The 21,179-nt window shown below is 37.8% G+C and overlaps 1 protein-coding gene across 7 annotated transcripts; it reads right to left on the bottom strand.

Moving 5' to 3' along the window:
• Positions 1 to 5: 5 nt before the first annotated feature.
• Positions 6 to 20,143, bottom strand: LOC128259817 (rho GTPase-activating protein 20). Of its 7 annotated transcripts, XM_052992409.1 has the most exons (7): positions 19,087 to 20,143; positions 8,393 to 8,594; positions 8,146 to 8,329; positions 7,564 to 7,626; positions 6,267 to 7,207; positions 3,420 to 3,852; positions 6 to 2,052 (listed from the first exon to the last, which is right to left on the bottom strand). In XM_052992409.1, exons 1-7 carry the CDS (start codon positions 19,533 to 19,535, stop codon positions 1,592 to 1,594), a joined length of 2,733 nt encoding a protein of 910 aa, XP_052848369.1. In that variant the 5' UTR covers positions 19,536 to 20,143; the 3' UTR covers positions 6 to 1,591. The 7 variants fall into 7 exon arrangements, with proteins under 7 accessions (XP_052848369.1, XP_052848373.1, XP_052848372.1 ...); XM_052992412.1 differs by lacking the exon at positions 3,420 to 3,852 and having other exon boundaries at positions 1,887 to 2,052; positions 19,087 to 20,141; XM_052992408.1 differs by lacking the exon at positions 6 to 2,052 and having other exon boundaries at positions 2,471 to 3,852.
• Positions 20,144 to 21,179: the final 1,036 nt, after the last annotated feature.

Below are 21,179 nucleotides of genomic sequence, written 5' to 3'. Positions count from 1 at the left end.
TTGGATTTGTTATTTCTATGTTCTGGGCAACATTCAGAGCTTTATGAACTAGTTTTTATAATTAATGGATGCGTTTCATACTACGTATGAAATGGCCAAATAAGTTTTTTATTTTTATTTCCTTAGCTAACGTTAAGATTAATTATGTAAATTTAATTTAACAAACACACCAAATGTGGCAAAACACAGCGAGGAAATTGTTTCGTTCTCTAACTTCGCAAAGAATTTTTCAATTTAGGCTGAAAAATCTCCAAGTCTGGGATGAGGAGGAAACAGAACTTTTATAAATTACGGGGCAGTGGAAATAGATCTGCTTCGGGTCCAAAGGGACCTTCAGCAGACCGTATACTTGGATTGGAACTATTTAAAACTAGTCGTTAAGGGATCGATAAATCGGTTTCTATATAAATTGGAATTACCTCGTTTGTTTTAGTTTTCTTTTTTTAGTTCTGATTCCCCGCGGGATGGGCTGTTTTTGCATATCGTGTAGTAAATATACATATTATATATATTTTGGACACATAGACATTCACGAATGTATGTACACATAGCACTATTAACGATAACATCATTAGAAATTGATTTCCGTTCGCAATTACAAGTATAATTTGAAAACGCTTAACTATATATTAAATGCTACGATTTGTTGCTTTTATCTTTGTAAGAATAATGTTGAATTTATATTACATGTTTTTCGATTGGTTTCTGTTTAGTTTTGCTTTTGTACTTGTCTGTATCAAAAATGAATGTAAATCTGTAGTAGTTAGTTTGGGTCTATGATTGCATTTAAGGGGCTCTGTTCATTTGATTAGTTTAAATTTCGGATAGCTTATAAGTAGTATTTTGTAATGGTTCTTAAAAAGACAGAGAGTCGGCCTTGAAATCGATTGGTTGGATTGTTCAGATGTTACAGAGCTAAGAAATTCTTCTATTTTTTGTATCGTTGTTTCGGTTTGCGATCAGGTGAAAACTTCGTTTATTTTTACCTTGACAATGTTTAAGTTTAGGAGATTCTTGGCTAAAACATAAAGTAAAATCAACCTAATTCACACAACGAAATGAATAAAATTTGGCAATTTGTTGCATTATATAGTTAGTTTAAGTTGTACATTTCTTCTTTTAATTCGTTCGTTTTTTATGGTTTTTTTTATGTTTTGTTTGTTTAACTAAAGAAAATCAGCCTTTTCTTGCTATACACATTAAATACATATATTTACCATAACCTAACATATATGATGTTTTTGGGTTCTCACGGCAATTTCTAGAGATTTAACAATATCAGTGGTTATTGAAAGATAAACTTGGATGTAAACGGTGCAGCGGCTGCTCAAGTATCTAAGTGGATTAAGCATTCAGCAGACCTCCTGCAAGATTTCTGCTGCACCAACCAGTTTTATACTTTTTTTTTAACATATGATTTCCTTAATTCTCCAGAGATCGATTCGATACCCCGTTTTTCTGTGTATTTGTTTGTGTGGGAAGTATACGTATTAAAAAATTGTTTTCACTTAAAAATGGTTAAATCTAGAGTAGTTTTATGCCAGATGTCCTGGGAATCTGCAGCTCTCGGTTCAATTGACGGTTGTCCTTGTTACAGCCGCGGCGGCTTGAAGCTCAGCGTGGTGCTGCACTCCACACCCACATCCATGGCATCCGGCGTGGAGATGCCGCACTCGGCAATGGAATTCCGCACCGACGGAGGCTGCTCGGCGCCTGGTAGCAGACCGACCATCAGCAGGGGCTTGTTCAGCACCGGAACACCGACACCGGACGATCCTGCAGCTGCTCCAGGATTGCCGGTCAACTGATCACTGCCCAGGCTATTGCTACTGTTGCTCTGACTATTGCCGCCGATCTGCTTCTCCTTGTTGCGCCGCAGCGAGGATCGATACTGGCGCGGCACACTGATGAGCAGCCGCCGGGTGGTGGGATTGTGGGTGCTGGTGGTGGTAGTGACGCCTCCAAGGCCGGAGTTGAGGCCAAGACTGGCGACCGGTCGTCGGGCTGCATACTGAATGGACTCGGCGCTGTTACTCAAACGGATGTTGCCAACTAAAGTCGGGTTTGGGAATAAAATCGGGACAAAGAAAAAGAGGAGAAATAATATTGCTGATGAGTTACTTTGTTTCATTTGGAGGTTGTGGAGTAGCAAATAAATGTTGGTGTTGGTGTTGGTTTGTGGTTGGTCTGGAGGCGCTTTCTTGTTGTTATACGAGTATATGGCATACTACTGTTGTTTGCTGTGGTTGTTGCAGCTGCTGACCGTCTTTGTGGGCGTTCCGACGACAACAACTCACAATAACGTTAACAAATAAATGAACAAAATGTGGACAAAACACACAAAACTCGGGGTTAGTACGCAAAATCAAACAACAACAAGTACAACACAGGTAATTATGCATGTATCACATGTCTGGTGGTGGATCGAGAGTGTAACACACGGAAAACAACACAAAAAGCTTTCAACATCTTTCGGTTTTGGTTATACACAGTATAAATAAATAAAAAAGTTTATTGTTACAAAGCAAAATAATAGATGGACAAATGAGAGCAAAGTACACAATACAAATAAATAATTAATATAGTTGATAGCTAAATCAAAAATAATACAAAATAAAAATTGTTAATGGTAAATGGTAAATTTAACAAAATTCCAATGGGCTTGTGGTGGCAACAAAGAAATCTTGGCTTATCATGCTTGGTTGGGGTTATTAATATCGAATTGGGTATACCCTTTTGATTCCAGCTTAAAACGTACACATGATAAACACTTTGAGTTCCTTTTAACAAAACGTAAATAAACTAAGACCTTAAATATAAATGTTTAGCATTAGTTGGACATAAGCAAAATTCATGATTGGATGCAATTGGTAGCTACAAAACACAAGACATATCATTCCGATCTTTAGAGCTCGCTTTTGTTCTTTTTTTTTATCAAAACAAAAAGTCCAAAACATTAAAAATGACTGTGGCAAAGTTGTTGTGGTTATTATTGTTGCTGCCTGTGCTGTTGTCTTGGCTGACCCGGTTGTTGTTGTCGCTGCCGTGGGACAGATCGGTGGAGGTCACCTCAAAGGACTGGTACAGGGATGCGGCATTGCTGCTGCGATGTTGCTGCTGTGGCGTAGAGTGTCGCAGCAGCAACATGGCCGCCTGCCTGGGCTCCACATGCTGTTGCAACTCGTGGGCCAGCAAAGTGTGTGGGCCACCGCCATCCAGGGAATCCCCGTCGCTGTCGATAACCTCCACCAGTCGCTGCTCCTCCTGGACAACAACAACCGGTTGCAGCCGGCTCAAGCAATGACTGGAGTAGTAGCATGTGTTGTCGAGCGGTTCGTGTAGATAGAAGGCCAGATCGTCGCCGAAATTAGTGTTGTTGGTGGTGGTGGTGAGCGTAGTTAGTCCGGCATTATAACTACCCGAATTGACGTCCAGCAGGAGGCGACGTTGCTGATGTTGCTGCTGATGTTGCATGGGCGGTGGCCTTAAGAGGCCCTTGGAATGTATCTGTTGCTGTTGCTGCTGCTCCTGCTGCTGCTGCTGCTCCTTCTGCTGTCCGTAGCTGTCCTCGGTGTCCATCATGTCGTCAAAGTGTTGCTCCTGCTGCTGCTGTTGTTGCTGTTGTTGCTGCCTGCGATAAAAGTGGTAGAGCAGCGCCGCCTGATTCCTCTCGCCTTCCGTTTGAGCCTGTCTCATGTCCCTTGTGCTGCCGCCGCCCAAATACCCGGCGGCCGCGGCCAGGCAGCAATTGCTGCACGTGTCCGCCGGCAATTGCAACGTGACCACCGCATCCCGGGGACCCAGGAACCATTCGGAGCGAGTGCGCATGCGTGCGGTTTGGCGTTCATGGACCTAACACATTTTTTTTTTCCAGTTCGTACATATTTTCATTGCAATTATTTGGTTTTTGGTAGATTGGTTGGTTGGTTGATGTTGTTGTCGTGTAGTTGTTGTTGTTGTAGTTGTTGTTGGTGGTGGAAAGACGAGGGGGGATTCAAAATTATCGCATTAGAGTTTTTCGCAATTGAAATAATTCTTTTAGCTAGCTGTAATTTTTGCTTGATTCACTTAATTTAAGAAATTTAAAAGGCGAAATCAAAAAATTTAAAATCAAACAAACAAAAGTTGACAAAATAAAAACGGGTTAACAATAACAATATGTTTAGTGACATGTAAAATGCAGCAAAATCAGCGCAGTGGAAGAAGTGCAAGATTATACAAAATGATGTAGAAGATATTCAAGGGTGTTCATCATAAAAGTAGACATGAAGAATTTAAGATCCTTGATCCAGCTTAACATCACCATGAATACCCTCAATATTCGAAACAAGCATATTATAATTAGGTAGAAACATTCAGTGAAAAAACCGCCAACAAGCGTTTTGATTGCTAATCTTGAGGTGGAAACAACATTCAAGAATAAATTCCGTACAAAAAGTAAGATTAATTACAAATGCAATTGTGGGTTTTCGGCTCGTGTTTTGTAGTATTTGCATGAATATGTTTTCGTATTTTTGTGTTTTCTCGATTTGCTTAACAACTAATTGTTATTCGGTTAAGTATTAACTACATATAATTATGCGGAGTGCAGCAAACAACTCAAAGACAAGACAGAGCAAGACAAAAGCAGGCTTCTAAGCTACATAGACAAGACAAACACAAGCGACAACAAATCAAAGTGGTGCACAGATAACAATATTTTCGGGTAGCTTAAGTGTCTAAAAATATATTACAAAGTAACGATTACAACAAAAGGAAATCATATCGTTAGCTTATGATACAAATCGTTCTAGTTTATGTCTGGTATGCCACACTTTTTTTGTACAGCAAATGATAAGATTCAGAACATTAAATAAATAATAACTAAGGTGTACATGGTGTGCTACATCTATAGGTAACTACGTTTTTATACGGTGTCAAGAGGTATTGAAAAGATTTGTATACTTCTGCGTTACTCGATCCAAGTTATTTTTGATCCGGATAAGTTCGACTAGGGAAAAATTCCACGGCCCCATAAATTTCCAAATTTTGTTAATTCGGCTATCAAATTATGTGTCTAAAAAATTAAGATTCTAATAAGTAAATTTTCCCCAGTTGTTTAAATGAATTTTGATTTGAAGTAAACTGTCAATTATCTCCTCTTTCGTAATAACTAATCCAATATTGAGTATCTCTCCGATCACCTAAATACAACCATAATCTTAAAAAATATTTACACTTCCACAATATCTTCTAAGACGAACTTATATCCAATTGATGAAAAACTTCTCTTATTGCTTTCAGGTTGGTCATTCCCAAGATTTTTTGGATTATTAAATACGCAATTTGGTGTTTAGTTTTGTTTTGTGGCAATATAATATAGCACTCGTTTTTTATTTAGTGAAAATAGGTCTTTGGGGCATAGAAAGTGTATTTATAAAATGTTTTATGTTTTTGTTGAAATGGTTTAACATTTTGTTGCTTTCGTTTTTAATGTTTTTTTGTTTGGTTTATCTTTGTAAGAGAAGTTTGAACAAAAATTAAAATGAAAAATGAAAGTAAAATATAAACATAAAATTTAAATTAGAAAATATGAGTTAAACTTTTGCTCCGTTTTTAGTCCTTTTTTTGTACAGAGTTTTGGTGAAGTATGTTGATTTTGTTGTACTTTTTGTACAGTTTTGGGGCGTGTAAGGGGTGTGGGGACGTAGATTCTTCAATTTCTTATGTCTTACAATAATATCAAAATGTGTTGTTGATTGTTGTTGTTGTTGTGTAAGTAGTAGTTGATTTTCGTTGGCAGGCGCAAATTTTGTTTTGTTTTGGTTAGATTATGAAAATATTAGAAAAAACTAGGCAAACATTTCCAAAAATGAAACAATTTTCAGCAATTTGCTATGTGATTCGAGTTAAGAGAGATTGAGAGAAAGTCAAAGTAGGAGTGAGTGATAGAGATTAGAGGAGAGAACATTTCCAATTGACAAAATTCAAACACAAGAAACAAGGGAAATTAAATTAGGGTATTACAAAAAGTTCAATTACAATAAATGAAAATTCGCAACAGAAAATGGAAGAAATAAAAAGGTAAAACTTAGAAACTAATATATTCTTGGTTCTTGATTCTTTTTCATTTCCTGGAAAAAAGAGACCAAAACTTAAAAGAAATTCGAGCATTTGCAAATGGGTTAGACCTAGTATCTAGATCTATAAGTAGATGGTACGTTCTACACAACGGTCGCAATATCTCAAACGGAAATGCGTGAGCCCAGCATAAACTCGTCCCTCACCTGTGGCAGATACGAGAGGCTCTTGGTGCTCTCCGCATATCGGTTGACGGCCCTCAGCTCCTCCATGGTCATGCCGCCCTCGGCTCCTCCTCCTCCTCCTCCATTTCCGGTTCCAGCTCCGCCATTGCCGCCACCGACGCAGTTGGAGCCAGTTGCTCCGGCCGAGTTGGAGCTGCATGAGCTGCTGTGTCGTATGCCCCGATTGCAGCGGCTGCAGGTTCGCTGCTTGAGCTTGGGCGGCGTGGGATTGCCAGCCGATGTTCCTGACGGAGCTCCCACTGGTGCTCCCGATCCCGATACCGATCCCAAGCTCGGACGCCTTTCTCCTCCTCCTCCACCTCCGCCGTCCAGGCTCTTGGTGCCCGTGCGCAACCGCCTCTGATGCTGGCTGCTGCTCGGCGGCGCCGGTTTCTTTTTGTTCTGTCGATAGCGCCGCTTCACAAAGGTCATCTCATCCTCATCCTCGTCGTCGTCGTCCTCGTAGTCCCGCTGATGCGGCTGTACCTGCTGCTGCAACTGCTGCTGTTGCTGTTGTTGTTGGTAGTGATGTGGCTGCTGGGCCCGCTGCTTGTGGCGATATATGCCGCGACTTCCCTGCGGCGGGGCTATGCTGCTGATCTCCAACTCGGCACCAAAGTCATGAACTCCGTCCAGCTCATCGTTGTCCTCATCGTCGTCGGCATAGTCATCGTAGTCGTAGTCCGTGGCATTACCATTGCCGTTGCCGTTGCCATTGCCATTGCCATTGCCGTTCCTCTTCGCCGGCAGCGGGGAGGAGGTCATGGCGAAGATGCCAGGTCCCTCCAGCGAAACGGAGAGGCGGGCACAGCTCTCGATGAACGAGTGCTCCGGCGAAACGCCCAGCGAGAGGACACTGTTCTCCAACGCCGAACTGGAACTGGTGAGCAGGGCGGGCGTCGAGCGGGACTCCTCCTGGGCCACTAAACACAGGTCGGCAGGGGGTTAACAAATGCATTTTGGATGACTTGTCGGAATGAGGGGGTACAAAACTACTACAACTACTGGGCATGCAGCACAAATCTATAGAATGGGGGTGCGGTGCGGGTGGGGGCTTAGGCTTAGGCTTATCTTTTCGGGACACCAGATGACCAGAGATGAGCTTATCGGGTATCAGATACATGTTTATTGATCGCATTCCCCCACACACACACACTCACAGACAGAAATTAGATCGGACAGTGTGGAGTAAATAGAGGTGGAGATTCCAGAAGCAAAGCACAATAGAGTATACATCTAGCTACATCTACGGATAGGTAAACACTTTTCAGATACTCACGTAAGCCCCAACGCTCGCATTGGCACTGCAGCCAGGTCTTCTCCGCCTCCAAAGAATGTTGCACTGTAAGGGGAAAGCGATAAGAAGTTATTAGCTAGAGAAAATGTGAGCAATTTCGACCCAGTTTGGAAAGCTATTTAACCAATCAATAAATCGATTAAGGACTAACTACACGTAGTGAGTCAACCTTTTATGTAATTCATGGACTCGTTGGGTTGTGAAGTACAATCTATTAAAAAATTAGCTTAACTTTTTCTGCAATTGTTAGGTTAAATGTGGTTATACATTGTATATTTTCAAACTCTAAATATTAACTAAAGGTTTATCTTATTTAATCAAACAATTTATCATGGTTAATGCTATTTATGGTTCTTTAATTTTGTATAATTTTAATATCCCACTTAATCATTTTAAAGTATTAACTCTTTCACTGCTTTTTATAACTTTTAAATTGTTATCTTTTGAAAAACTATTAATATAAGCTAATTTAGGCTATCTAAAACAATCTACTATCAAGTGCCTTCTTGGTTGCCAAATTAAAGATTATTAAATTGAATGCTTTCATCCTATTGCACCACTCACATGCGTATTTCTGTTGAGCCAACTTGCCACGTGGCGGTGGTGGATACTGAAAGCTGCATATCCACTCGTCCTGCACCTTGAGAATGCGTCCTGTGACACGGGCGTAGTACTCGTAGTTATCACGCCCAAAAATGTCGTGTGTGGCAAACTTATCAATTATATTCTGCATGATCTTGGTAGAGACCTGAAAGTCAAGGAAACACATTTTGAAAATGTTCTGCCGTGAAAAGAGCAGCGACGAACTCACCTTAAACTTGAGCACATCCTCCATGCGAGCGGTCTTGCCATCGCTGACGCAGGATTGAAAGAAACTGGGGGCCACGGACACGCCCAGCGCCTCGCTGGTCATTCCGGTGGAGGCGTGGGCCGCATTGCTCGCTATGACCCGGAATGTGCCGAACAGTAAAACTAATAGATGCTGTGTGTATTTCGGCAGCGAACCGAAGAGTCTGCAAGAGGGAAAAGAGAAAGGTTCTTTAAAAAGAATGTCGGTACATAAATCTTAGAGATATCAAAAGTACACTCCAAGAAAAAGTTTACTTTATTTTTGTGTTTAAACCAGTTCCTGCTTGAAAGAATTGGTTTCCTTTAACCATTCAACATAATATTTATTTACTTTATTAATAAAAGTTTTAGGAATATTAAAATTTGGAAGCAAATATGGCCTTTTACTTAAGTAATTTTTTTTGTTTTAATAAATCATAAACCTAAAATTTAAAAACTGTATATTCAATAATTTTAGATTTAATATTAATTAAACGTTTTTGGGGATATCCTAATTTTTGACTTATTTATAGTTATCATACTTTGAATATTTTAACGCAGAAACCATATTGGCAAATTTTTCTAATTTGGACCAAATTTGGATTTTTATAAAACATATTTGTTTCTTATTTTGGAACACCACAAACATTTTAAATAAATTAAGGACTATTTTATAAGTTATTTAAATTTCGTTTATTATGCCCTTTTCAAATTTAGAAAAACATTTCAAAATTTGTATAAGTGCAGGTGATGGTTGTTGATTGTTAAACTGATAAATATTTGTAAAGATCTGTTATCATAGCGAAATAAATGGCCTGAGCGAGTTGAGCTGGCAGGGCAATTGTTAGTCATGGTAGTTGTTTTTATGACCATTACAGAAGTGCACTGACTCATTCTCAGCTGAACTACTGGTGTCCGCCGGTTACCCATCCAAATCATCGCCTAGCCGCGCCGGCAAAGAAAGTCAGAGCAGCTCCTCTGTTCACACTTTCATTTCATTTTGGCGTGCCTAATGGTTTTTCGAAGCAAATGGTTAAGTCAAGTCTGCGGGACCGCCAGCTGCAGCCCGGTGACTTTGGCAGGGGAAGAAGAAAAACTGGTTGGCAACCTCCTAAGCGTCCACATTACACAACTTGATAGAGGTAGCTAACCAAAACCAAAAACAAACCCGAAAAAAAAAAACCTAACCAAACCAAAGCCAGCACCAAAAGCCAACACACAACAGACAAGCCAAGCAAGGAGCATACGAAAAAAAAAAACTCAACTCAATCAATTAATGCTTTAAAAGCAACACTCTCCGCGGCATCTCTCCAAAGCTGGCGCTTAAAAAGTGAAAACTCCAAGATCCAACAATAAACGGAGGAGGAGATGGCGAAGTGGGGGCTAAAATCGCTTGACAATGAACTATACTATAATGCGATGGCTGTCTGGCTCTATTTTTTATTTTCAGATGTGGTGTGAATTGCCCCGAGGAGAAAGAAAAACAGACTAACGAGAGAAACGACAACTTAGGGCGATAAGTGTTGCATTTAGAATGAATATCTCGGTTCGGAAGGGAAGTGCACCGATAGGCTTTTCAAAAATTAAAGAAAAGTATTGAGAAGTCTCAAGTCTCAGTTAATTAAAGTGAAAAAAAAAGTCAACAGCAATTTATACGATGATGGAACCCGCATGAACTGTCACAAATGGAGAAATCCAAAGTGGTAAAGTGAGAGGTGGGAACCTTAAATGCTGTAAATTACCCACACAACATATTACTCTATAATATGTTGGAGAAAACCAACACCACGATGAGCACACTTTTCTTGGAACACGAAATGGTCTTTTAAACATACAAAAAAGTATGAAAATATAAATAAACAAGAGCAAAATAAATGCTTAGAACAGAACAGAAATGTTAAAAGAAATCATTAAACATCAAAATTGTCAAAGCTGTAACTTATTTTTAAATGGGCTGATCATTATATTCAACAAACTATTTAATAAAAATAAAATGTCGATCAAAGACATATGTGCACATAAATTATATATACTTAGGGGATTTAAAGCGGGCCAGCTATTAAGCATTTAAAATACCAAATGATTTATTTTATTGCTGTTGATTCATGACATTTTCTTTATACCTTCAGGTGGGAAATAGTTCTGCAATTAAATATTCTTATCAAGGGCATTTAAAAAGTAGCATCTGAACCTTTCTGGGGTTATCGTTGGTCAAGGTTTAGTCGAGTTCCCAGGTTCATTAGTTCATTGATATCTCTCAATGTGTTTGCTCATCTACAAGTGGGTAAATAGGGGGAAGTGAACAACCTAAGCAATGCCACCAGACCCAACCCAACCCAAGCCAAACAAACTCTATAGTAACCCCTAATCAAACAACCATTGCATTGTAAATAAAAACGAAAAGCAAACGTGACGCTGAAAAAGTTTATGCCAAAATAAAATAAAAAGGAGCAATTCTTATCTTATCGATACGAATTTAGAACTACACATGTTGCGGCTTCTTCATTGAACTCCTTGGGGGCCAAAATGATAGTAGAGGGAAAAGCTAATGATCACCTCGAACTCTTGGCTAAATTTTGCCGCCTGATAACGATTATCAATTACTAGTCATTTAGTTTTTGATTGTTTTGGCGTCGGGTAACGCCCATAAAGCGGAATGCGTACAAATCGTTTATTAATTGCAATAATTACGAGGAATGCTGTAAAAAAAACATAAACACCAACCGCAGAAACCACAACAACAACACAACAACAACAACAACTGAAAGCGGAACAAGTGTTTACGTCTGTCGATATTGGAGAGATAAGCAATATCACTGAACCGAACTGAGTTCCCGAAACCCTACGATCCCAAAACATAAGTACCTTAATGGTATGAGTAATTGTGGTTTATTGTTTACTTTATCATTTGATGATTTCTACCTTTTTTCAACTGTGCTTCGTGACTGATGGACTCGCTCGGAATCGACGGTCCATTAGGGTCTGTGGATTACCTTATATAATCGCGTTGCGCATGCGCCATATCAGGCTGTTTTTATTCCCCTCATTTACATAATCAATAGGCCAAACAAAAAGAGACACAAATAGAGACAATAACAAAATCGGCACAAGCATTAGCATACGTTTCCACGAATCGGTGCTAAATAGTTTCCGATTTTTATATATTTAAGTATTTGCCATGCGTAGCTTCTGCGTATTCTTCATTGACAGTCAGCCACAACTCGTCATATTATTTAGATGAATCATTTTCATTTATTGTTAACTTGGTTTATTTGCCCTGCGCCGTTGGCAGCTTTTTTTTTTCATTCATAAAAATGAAATATGTCGGACAATTTTGTGTAAAGTTTATTATTCGCTTCGTTTTTCTCTCATTTGTTTTTTTGTATTTTGCCGCATTTGTAACAGTTTTTTATCACAATATTATATGTGTCTGCAGATCTGCGATTTGTTTTCAGTTCGTTACGTATGAGAAGTCTCGGAAGATGCGATGCTCTGCCCTACAGAGAAACCAGTTTCTCGATATTCCCACCAACCCAACTCTTTTGTGACACTTTCGAGAGGAGATCTGAGCCGCGGCTTCAGTTGTTCGGAGTAGTAAGTCAAGTGAGTGAATTATGCCGACTGTCGAGGTCTGTGTAAGTGATAAGTGAAATATCACACACAAGATAATTGAGTTTCCTTGCATTGCGCTGCATATACAGAACTGTTTTACATTAATGAACAAATGCATATATGCATATAGTTTATGGAATTCAACTGACTGATAGCATATAAATACTGCAACATTCAAAGGTTCTGCTGAGGAATGTATGTAGGGAAGCACATTACAAGCCAGTCAGGAGTAAACAAAATAATTATGTCTTGAATATAAGCTTGCTTGCAATTAAGAATAGATAATAACCATAAAAAATGTAACTCCATTGAATTGTTATTATAAACCAAAAGACGTATGAAATCACTTTAAAAAAATAAGACGTCCGTAATAGTCAAACATTAACATTAATAAAAACGAATTATTATACGATTTTAAGTCAGCCTTTTTTTTATAAAGAAAGCCAGTTATTGACACCCGCTAGCCTGGGAATTAAAAAGTTACTATTTATAAATAAGATGGGCATATAAACAAAGTATATCTTTCAATCAAATGCACGTATACACTTGTGAATAATTGAAATACACTTATACACTCATGTATAATTATCTACTACAGTTGTAAAACAGTGAAAAAATTATGATTTTGATTTACAGCTAGCTAGCCCTTTTTTATAAATATAAACTTTAAAACTATAAACTCTGAAAAAAAAATCATATCCGCTACTAACCAACTGATGTCTCACTGTCTTACATCAATTTTCACAAGCTTAAGATAATCGACAGATAAATACTGGTCAGTTTTTATATATCATGTAACCATGAGAATGCGCCAATAAAACAAACAATATGTGGATCAATTGATGTGGTCGTCTTTCTTAATGACTCATTTACATTAGGTCATAAACAAATAAGTTTAATGATAGTCCGGAGTGTTAAGAGAATTACGCATCTCTAGGAATATAGATATAAAAAAAAAATGTGTATGTATCTCGCGATCGCTTATCACCTCGGCAACATTTTTTGCCTACTAAGCAGGCCGGATCGGTCAGTTTTATAATTATGCTGCCCATATCTCTTATATCTTTAAGCCCCCCTCTGTTTTTTCTGTCTTTCTGCAACAGCATCAATATTCATTGCGGCAAGGCAAGCTCAATCTACATCTTCTGTTCACATCCACGCCCAAGTTTCGAGGCTGGGGAATCAACTACACAGAAAGAATAAAGTTTGTTCAGATATTATCTGATCATAATTTTCAATATCCAATCTAGTCATGCCTTTTAACAGTTTCCACATTATTATTATTAATATTAGTTTATTTTAAGGAGGACTTTAAATTGCCATTAAGAAATTTTTTTGAAATGTTCTGTGTATAAGTTAGAGATCCGAGAGTCAGTTGGATGAAGTGGCAGCCACCGCCTTTGTGTTCGTTTAACAGATGCGAAAACATAACCACAGCGGCAGCAAGTTTTTATGTCGTCTGTTGTAGTTGGTCGGTCGGCACAATACAAAAGACAATACGTCATAATAATGAACCGAGCAAAAGCAATACTCGCACCAACAACTACGAGTGCACGATAATAAAAAGCAGTTTTCAACATACATGTACTAAGTGCAAACATCACGATATGCGATGGATGACGACTATGACCCACCAACCAAGCTAACGACAATGCCCTGATTACACTCCACAACCGATTGTCTGTCTATATATCTCGGTGATCAATCACAAACCGCCGATAATAAGTTGTCTGCCCTCCGTTGTAAGAAATTATCAAAACAACATTTTATATAACATTTTCATTATTTAGGAAATAAAGAAAACAATTGCATATTAAGTTCACTGAATTTCGTTGGACTTTTATCTATTTCAGTTAATTGTTTTTCAAACTGTTTTACTTACAGCACTACATACCCTTATAAAAGATTATAAAAGCTGAAAATGAACACATGAGACGACTTTCATCCAAAATTCTTTATAAAACTGAACCAATTTTCGGATAAAAGCATGACTCCCAAGGGAATCGATTCCCTGGTGGCCAGTGTATATCCGCCATATGTTTTTAGTGACTACGCCGTCTGCAGTTCGCTTGTTCATCGTTCAACGTTCAGGGCGATTCACTGAGGGAAAAGTGCGAACCCAAGAGAACCCTTGAGGAAAAGAAATACAGACGGTCCGGTCCACTGACGTAAGTTTCCGCGCTTTTCGTATGTTTATAAGTACATTTTTGTTGTGTTCGCTTTATTTAACATTTATTGGTTTTGTTTGGCATTGCTGTTCACCTACGTCGACGGCAGTTTCGAGTTTATATTTATGCAAAGTCAAATTCGAATGGATACTTCTGAGGTGGCAGTCAAAGAAACAAGCAGAGATTAGCAACCCCACAAAGATAAACCCAAATAACCAATACATAGTAATGATTAAGATTGATAAATTATCTAATCACTCATACATTTTTAATTACAGGCAATACCACAGCAGTTGATTTTTTAGAAAAATCAGAACAAATTTTTTTCACAAATGTATCACGAAAAAACAGTTTAAATCCTGATGCTTAAAGCTAAAAACGTAGTTTAACAATTTGTGAAAGAACAACTAAAAGGCATCTGTTAAGAAATTGTTAATTCCAAAAAATTAGTTTTGCATGCTTTCTGGGTGGTGTAACTACTACTGCGTATCCATCCGTAAATCTTTTGTTTTGTGCAACCCCGACCGAAAAACCGATAAAAAAGAGAAAACAATACCTTGCCTCTGAATAACCATATATTATAATCAGGAAGCGAATCTCAGTCGTCTGGAAGTGGGCGGGGGAAGGGGGAGGGCCCTTCCAGACATTGGATGACGTTGATGGCTTATGGACATATAGACAAGAACGATGTTGCTGTTGTTGTTGTTATTGTTGTTGGTAATGCCATTTGGGACAATGCGGCTTTGTCGTTTTTGCACTGCAGTTTTTGCCGTTTGTTTGTCTAGACCAACAAAAGCGGGCAAATTCTCATTCCTTCTGCTCCTCGCTTTATTCTGCACTTATCAGTATTCGCAGCAGTCAGTATTCCCTCCTATGCCACCAACAATTGTCCAGCAGGCAATTGTGTAAATAGCCTATTAACTATGGCCAGCGACTAAGAAGAAGCAGAATAGTGTGCGTAATTGAAGAAAGGGCAAACGAAAGGAGAATATAGAAAAATGAAAGAAAGAAAGGCAAAATGAGCAGATGGCATATGGCAGCTGATCGGGCAGAAAATCTGATTTAAGATCGTTTTTCCGTAGGGGTTTAATTTTCTTTGCAAAGTAGGGCAATAACCGATTTTTAAATCAATATAAAAATTAAAAAACCAAATTCAATTTTTACATTAATTTACATAAAATATTGCTGTTAAAACCCTTTACAAAAACGTTTGAGATAATACATTTTGCTCTTAGTCAATAAAAACAAGATGAAGTGAACACTTTTATAACCTTCCATTTAATATTTCTGGTCAAATTTGACCTTTCATTAAATTAATATAAAAAATGTAAAATTTTACAAACATGTCATAATTATTCGTTTCAAACAAAAAATAAATAGGTCAAAGTATCTTTTTTCAGGACTTTTTGTAAGGGAGTTGAAGAAATGACTGTATATGTATGTAAATAAAAGTAAAACAAAAAGCAACAGGCGTTGAAAAAAGCTCACAAAAGCTTTTTTCAGCCAGGCAACAAGTTGCGAATAACAGGACTATCTTAAGAAAGAGAAATTGGGAGAGAGAGAAAGCATTAATAGCACTCTCTTCCAGCAGCTGCTTTCTTAATTTTTGTTCTCCTTTTTGCTATGTTTGTAATTTACACAAAACAAAACAGCGGGAAAAACAATACACAATTCATTTATATGTAAGTATATTTAGACTATTGCAAAAACGTGCAACAATGACGTCGATGCGCTGCAATAACAGCAACAAAGACAACAAAAAAGCCAGCAGCTGGAAAATACACAAACACAAACGATGTGCCAACTGATGGAATTGAGCATTCTCTCTCTTTCGCCCCCTCTCACTCTTTTTGTATTTTTCGCGTTTACGTTTAATTGATACAAAGTTTCCAACGCGTGTCTATTTATAAAGGTATTGGTGTTGTTTCTTTCGGCAGAGGCGCTATTTTCGGGCATTTTGTTTGATTTGATTCGACTGTGATTGCCCAATGTTATTTTTGTTGCTGTAGTTGTTGCTCCTGCTCTTGTTGTTGCTGTTGCGCCTGCCCCAAAAAGTAAATAAACAAAAGTATCGAAAAGCAGCAGCAGCAACAATTACAATAAATGTGTATATAATTGTACAGGTTTGAAAAGTTTACACATACACACAGTGGCGGTCAGTAAAATAGTTATCACGATTACAAAACATTCAACAACATTTTCAAGATTAAATGAAAATATATAGAACATAAATTGTCTCCAAATTATTAGGAGCACAATTGAAAGGAAAAAAATCATGCTCAGATCATTGTTTTAATAAATTATTTTATATGAATGTTATGTTGTCAACTTAATCAATTGTATGTTTCAAGAAGAGCAAAAAAAAACACTTTATGAACAATAACATTTGAAATTTTTTTTCTTTGGTTTAAAGTCTTTTGAACATTATTGATTTTTTTTTAAACAAAACACCTGCTATTTTCTCAACCGCTGCTGTGCACAAACGCACAGGTTGCCAAACTGAAAATTTTCGTTTTCCAACCCATCTTTCCCCGAAAAGCCTAACGCGAAATGAAAATAATTTGGCGGTCGATTTCTACGCATGTAGAAGTTTTTAATTTATGTTTTATTGCTGACGTTATTTGTTTACACGCACATTTAGCGTTAAGCGATCAGTGTTCGGTGTTCGGGATTTAATGTAACCAATAGATCTGCTGACGCAGTAGCATCCCCCAATCCCAATCCATCTCAATCAGGCGAATGTTTAGCAAGTTAACCAACCGCCAGAGGAAGCCCAAATAGACAAATCATTTCTGGCTGTCAATTGCAATCGATCGGCTGTAAATGTTCGATTTCTTAATTACTGCAGGCCTCTCACTTTGTGAAAAAGAAGAACGGACAAAAAACAATCGCAAGTTGCAGCAGCTAAATATTTCGTTTACTTTTAATTGAGCCTGCGTTTGCGGGTTTCTTTTTCTGTGTGTTGGCCCACGCTTTATGCTCTAATTCAGATGGTTAGAAATCGATTGCAGAAAAAAACAAACAACAACCGAGAGTTAACCATCAGCAAATCAAAAAATCCAAGCTTAACCCTTTCAGCGACTTCTGTTTACACTTCAAAGTTTCTTTAAACCCATACAAGGCTAAGCAATGAATCAGCGAAAAGAGGAATAAATTATATACCTACAGTCACAATTTTATAAGTTAAACTTGGGTGAGTTTGCTGCCGATCAATAAATACTTTGTCACAATTTGAAGATTTGCAGTTCATATATCTTAATTTTTCTGTCTTTATTTTTGATAATTTTTATAATCTGGCACAATTTTAAATTATAATTTAACAGCCAGTTCCTTTCTGAATTTCAATTTGGTGTGGGGAAGGTTATAGTAAATATCTTGTTACAAGTAAACCATCATCTATAAACAAAATTTATAATTTTTAATTACATTTTAGATATGTAATTTTTTTATACCTTAAAAAAGGCAACCTACAAAGGATGTTTGTAAGTATGTGTAAAGTACTATCTTGATTTTTAATACAGAAAATGTCTTATAATAAACAACATAAACCATCAGTACTATACGTTGGTTCAATATTTGCAAGTAATACTGTTTATTATAAAACCAAACATTTGTTGCTTGCTTTTTCTGCTGCCGCACAAATTATGTAAATTGCCTGGCACATCTAAGGGTTAAGCGAACGCTTAACGCTCAAGTGAAAATTGGTGAAAATCCACACAAATGTGTCAACAAGTGACATGCAACAACAACAAAGGCAATATAACAACAACAGCAAGAGCGTAGGCAATAAAAACAGCAAGAGGCAGGCTTTCCAGTGAATTAACTCCCCCTGAAGATTCTTGAGGCTGCAACCGAATCTACATCTACATCTATATACATCTAAAGATCCGGTTCAGCAAGTTTACCGCAAGCTAGTTACACTACAACAAAAAAACAAACATCTATGTGTATGCCGAACACCTGCGGTTAAAATAATAGTTCATAAAACAAGAAAAGAAGCTAAGCAAAGTTCATATACACTTGAATTTAAAAGACGAATAAATTTCTAATTATATGAACATGGTTTCCCCGATTGTTCACAGACGTTTAACCAAATTTATATTGTTAAATTCAGAACTTGGAATATACATATGTACGTCTAGTCGAATTAATAATACCTTTTGCAGGAGTACATTGAATAAATTCTTGTAGTCTAGCACACGAACTGAATACTAATTTTCCAGGTAATACATCCCGAATAATAATTCTTTTCACTTGTCTTCCATTAATTTATGATGTTGTCGAACACTATTTGTTTGGTGAAAATATATTAAAATGCCTTTGGAGAATTTATGGATACTGTAATGATTTCACTGAAGCCTAATAAATTGTCTATGTCCATTAGTTTTAAAGACGTTTTCCAAATTTAGTGTGATTTGAAGTTTAAATTAGTTAAAAACTTACATATCATAAGAAAGCAAGCAAGGTTAATTATATTTTATTTGAAGTTCTTGCCCCCGTTTTTTCGTATTACAAGTTTGATTCAAAATAAGCATCATTTTAAATGAATGCTCAATTATTGTTTAAAGTAAATACAAAAAACACGATTGTTATCAATGGAATGTCCAAGTAGATTTATTCATCGACTAGTCATTCACACATTAGATTTCTGATGTTGTTTTCTTAAATTCTTTAAGGAAATAATTTAAGACGTATTCATCGCGATATTTTTTGAAAAGCATTCAGAACAAAGTGTTTCTTTACAACGAAAACCCCAACTTTTTTGACAATGGAATGTCTGAAATGACTGAATCACGGTTTGGTCACTTTCATTGATAACCGAGATGATCCCTCTCGAATTTCTGGTGCTATTTAAAGGAGCCTCATAGTGCCGAATGGCCACCTTATTTGGACTCACCTGTGCAGTCGCTCCGTTTGCTCGACTTCGTTCTGCAGATCGTTGATGGCGAATAGCTCCATTTCGCCGCTGCGCCCGAATATTCCATTGGGGATCTTGCGCAGGAACTTCTTGAGAACGCTGGCGATGGTGAACACCGAATAGTTGTCCACGTTCACCAGTCGTCCGGCCTGCAGGAAGTGGATGAGCTTCTTCATAGCGCCCTGATGTCCGGGGGCGCGAAATACATCCCGACGATGTGGGGACTCCTTGTTCAGCTTGAGGATCAGGACGAGCAGGGGTCCGGGAATGTTGTTGTTGTGCTTGCAGACCTCTTCCAGTGGCACCCCGAATTTGACCTTTTCCAGGCGATACGGATAGGCCGGGGCGGTGGCGGGGTGGCCGCAAGAGGTCACCACGTTGCCCAAATCCGCGGCACGCCTATGGACGCGTTCTGCCCAGCTGGACATGGTTTTTCACGCGGTTTTCTCGCGATTTTCCTATGCGTGCGTGTGTGGGTGTGTATATGTGTGCGAGGTTTCACGAGCGGGGGAAAATGTGCTCGGCAGATTTTATGGTTTTATGCTGGCCAAAAACATGTTCACTTAACTGGAATGTTAGTTGCTTCGCTAGCTCTTAACACAGGAATTGAAATTTAATTCGTATATTTTTTTATCCTATTTTTGAGTCTTATTTGAAACGCCACAACCTTTGTTTTTCTGCCAGCTTTGATTAAAAAATCGCCACCACTCCTTCTGTATGCATTTTTTTTCTTTCGCGTCTCCCTTTTCCACTGCGTTTCTTCGTTTCTTTTTTCGCTTTTCTTCTTTTTGGCCAACGCCTCGGAGCTTTGCTTTTGCTGTTTTACTGCTCAGCTTGCTGAATTAAACGCACGACTCTAGGATTCTGTTTAATTACATCGAAAACGCGGAGTTTGGCGCACACTGTCGGTTAGTTTTGCACTAGTTTAGTTGTGTTATTCGGGGAGTGTTTAATTATTTTGTGGCGTTCGCCCGCACGCACGACTTTTTTCGCTGTATATTATGAACGGAGTGTGACCGTCTAGTGAGCGTCGCCAAATACCAGAGGCTTAGGAGAATATACCAAAATGGCCGTAGCAAATACCTAAATACAGCCAAAATAAATTACATGTTAAGGGTACTCTACTATTTTATTTTGTATTTTACACTTTTGGCCAAACGCACATAATACTAAGATATCACTTTTTTTCTTTGAAAACTATCAATGTAAAAATAATATAAAAGCCGATGTATAAAATTTACTCCAGAGAATTTGACAAACTTATAATCTTCAACTACCCAGGGTGCAATTCGTTAACTAAATTTATGAATGGGAGTCGCTAAAACCAATAATAGCCTATTTCAACAGAGATCCATCCACCTTCCACCATCCGTTGAAGGGATAAGGTTTTGCCGTTCCAAAAACTTCCCAGTTAGTCCGCCGTTGAAATTTGACGGATTTTGTTTTTGCAGTGAAGCCCTGTTCGAACGCAGTCCATCCTTGGAATACCTTTGAGATTTTTGAAAAAAGTGAAACTCCGGTTTGGCTTTGTTTACGTTTTGACGAGCCACAGCTGTTCAGATCAGCTGAAATCGGAAGGTGAAAGGTGGATGTGCTCTGTGGAAATCGGAGTTTCACACTTGTTGAAATTTCCAACCGTTTCCAACGGATGGACTGTGTGGAAAGTGGGCATAAAACCAATAACTTGATCTAAGCAAGTGAACCGGTATAATAAATACATAGCATTGTAAATCAAATATCAAATTTTATGAAGCAGATAATTTACTTACGGAATCCCCTTATCAAATATGTTATCGATGTTTTGAAACCAATCCTTGCAGCATGCATAAATTAGAAGGTGGTAGACGACAGGTAAGAGTATAAGGGCTGCACTAAACAAAACATAAAAATTCCGAGAGTTTTAAAAATTAAAACAATTTTCTAAATACTTTACGAGTTTGAGATTAATATAAGGCTTTTAAAAAATACTTTAATTTACTTAAAAATATATTTAATATATATTGCTTCCATCGTATTAAATAAACACAAATAAAACTTTATTCCGTTCTGTATAATTAAATATTGTACTTTAA

The sequence above is a fragment of the Drosophila gunungcola genome (assembly GCF_025200985.1).
Source record: "Drosophila gunungcola strain Sukarami chromosome 3L unlocalized genomic scaffold, Dgunungcola_SK_2 000009F, whole genome shotgun sequence".
NCBI lineage: Eukaryota > Metazoa > Arthropoda > Insecta > Diptera > Drosophilidae > Drosophila > Drosophila gunungcola.
This window is presented reverse-complemented; position numbering and strand designations above follow the sequence as displayed.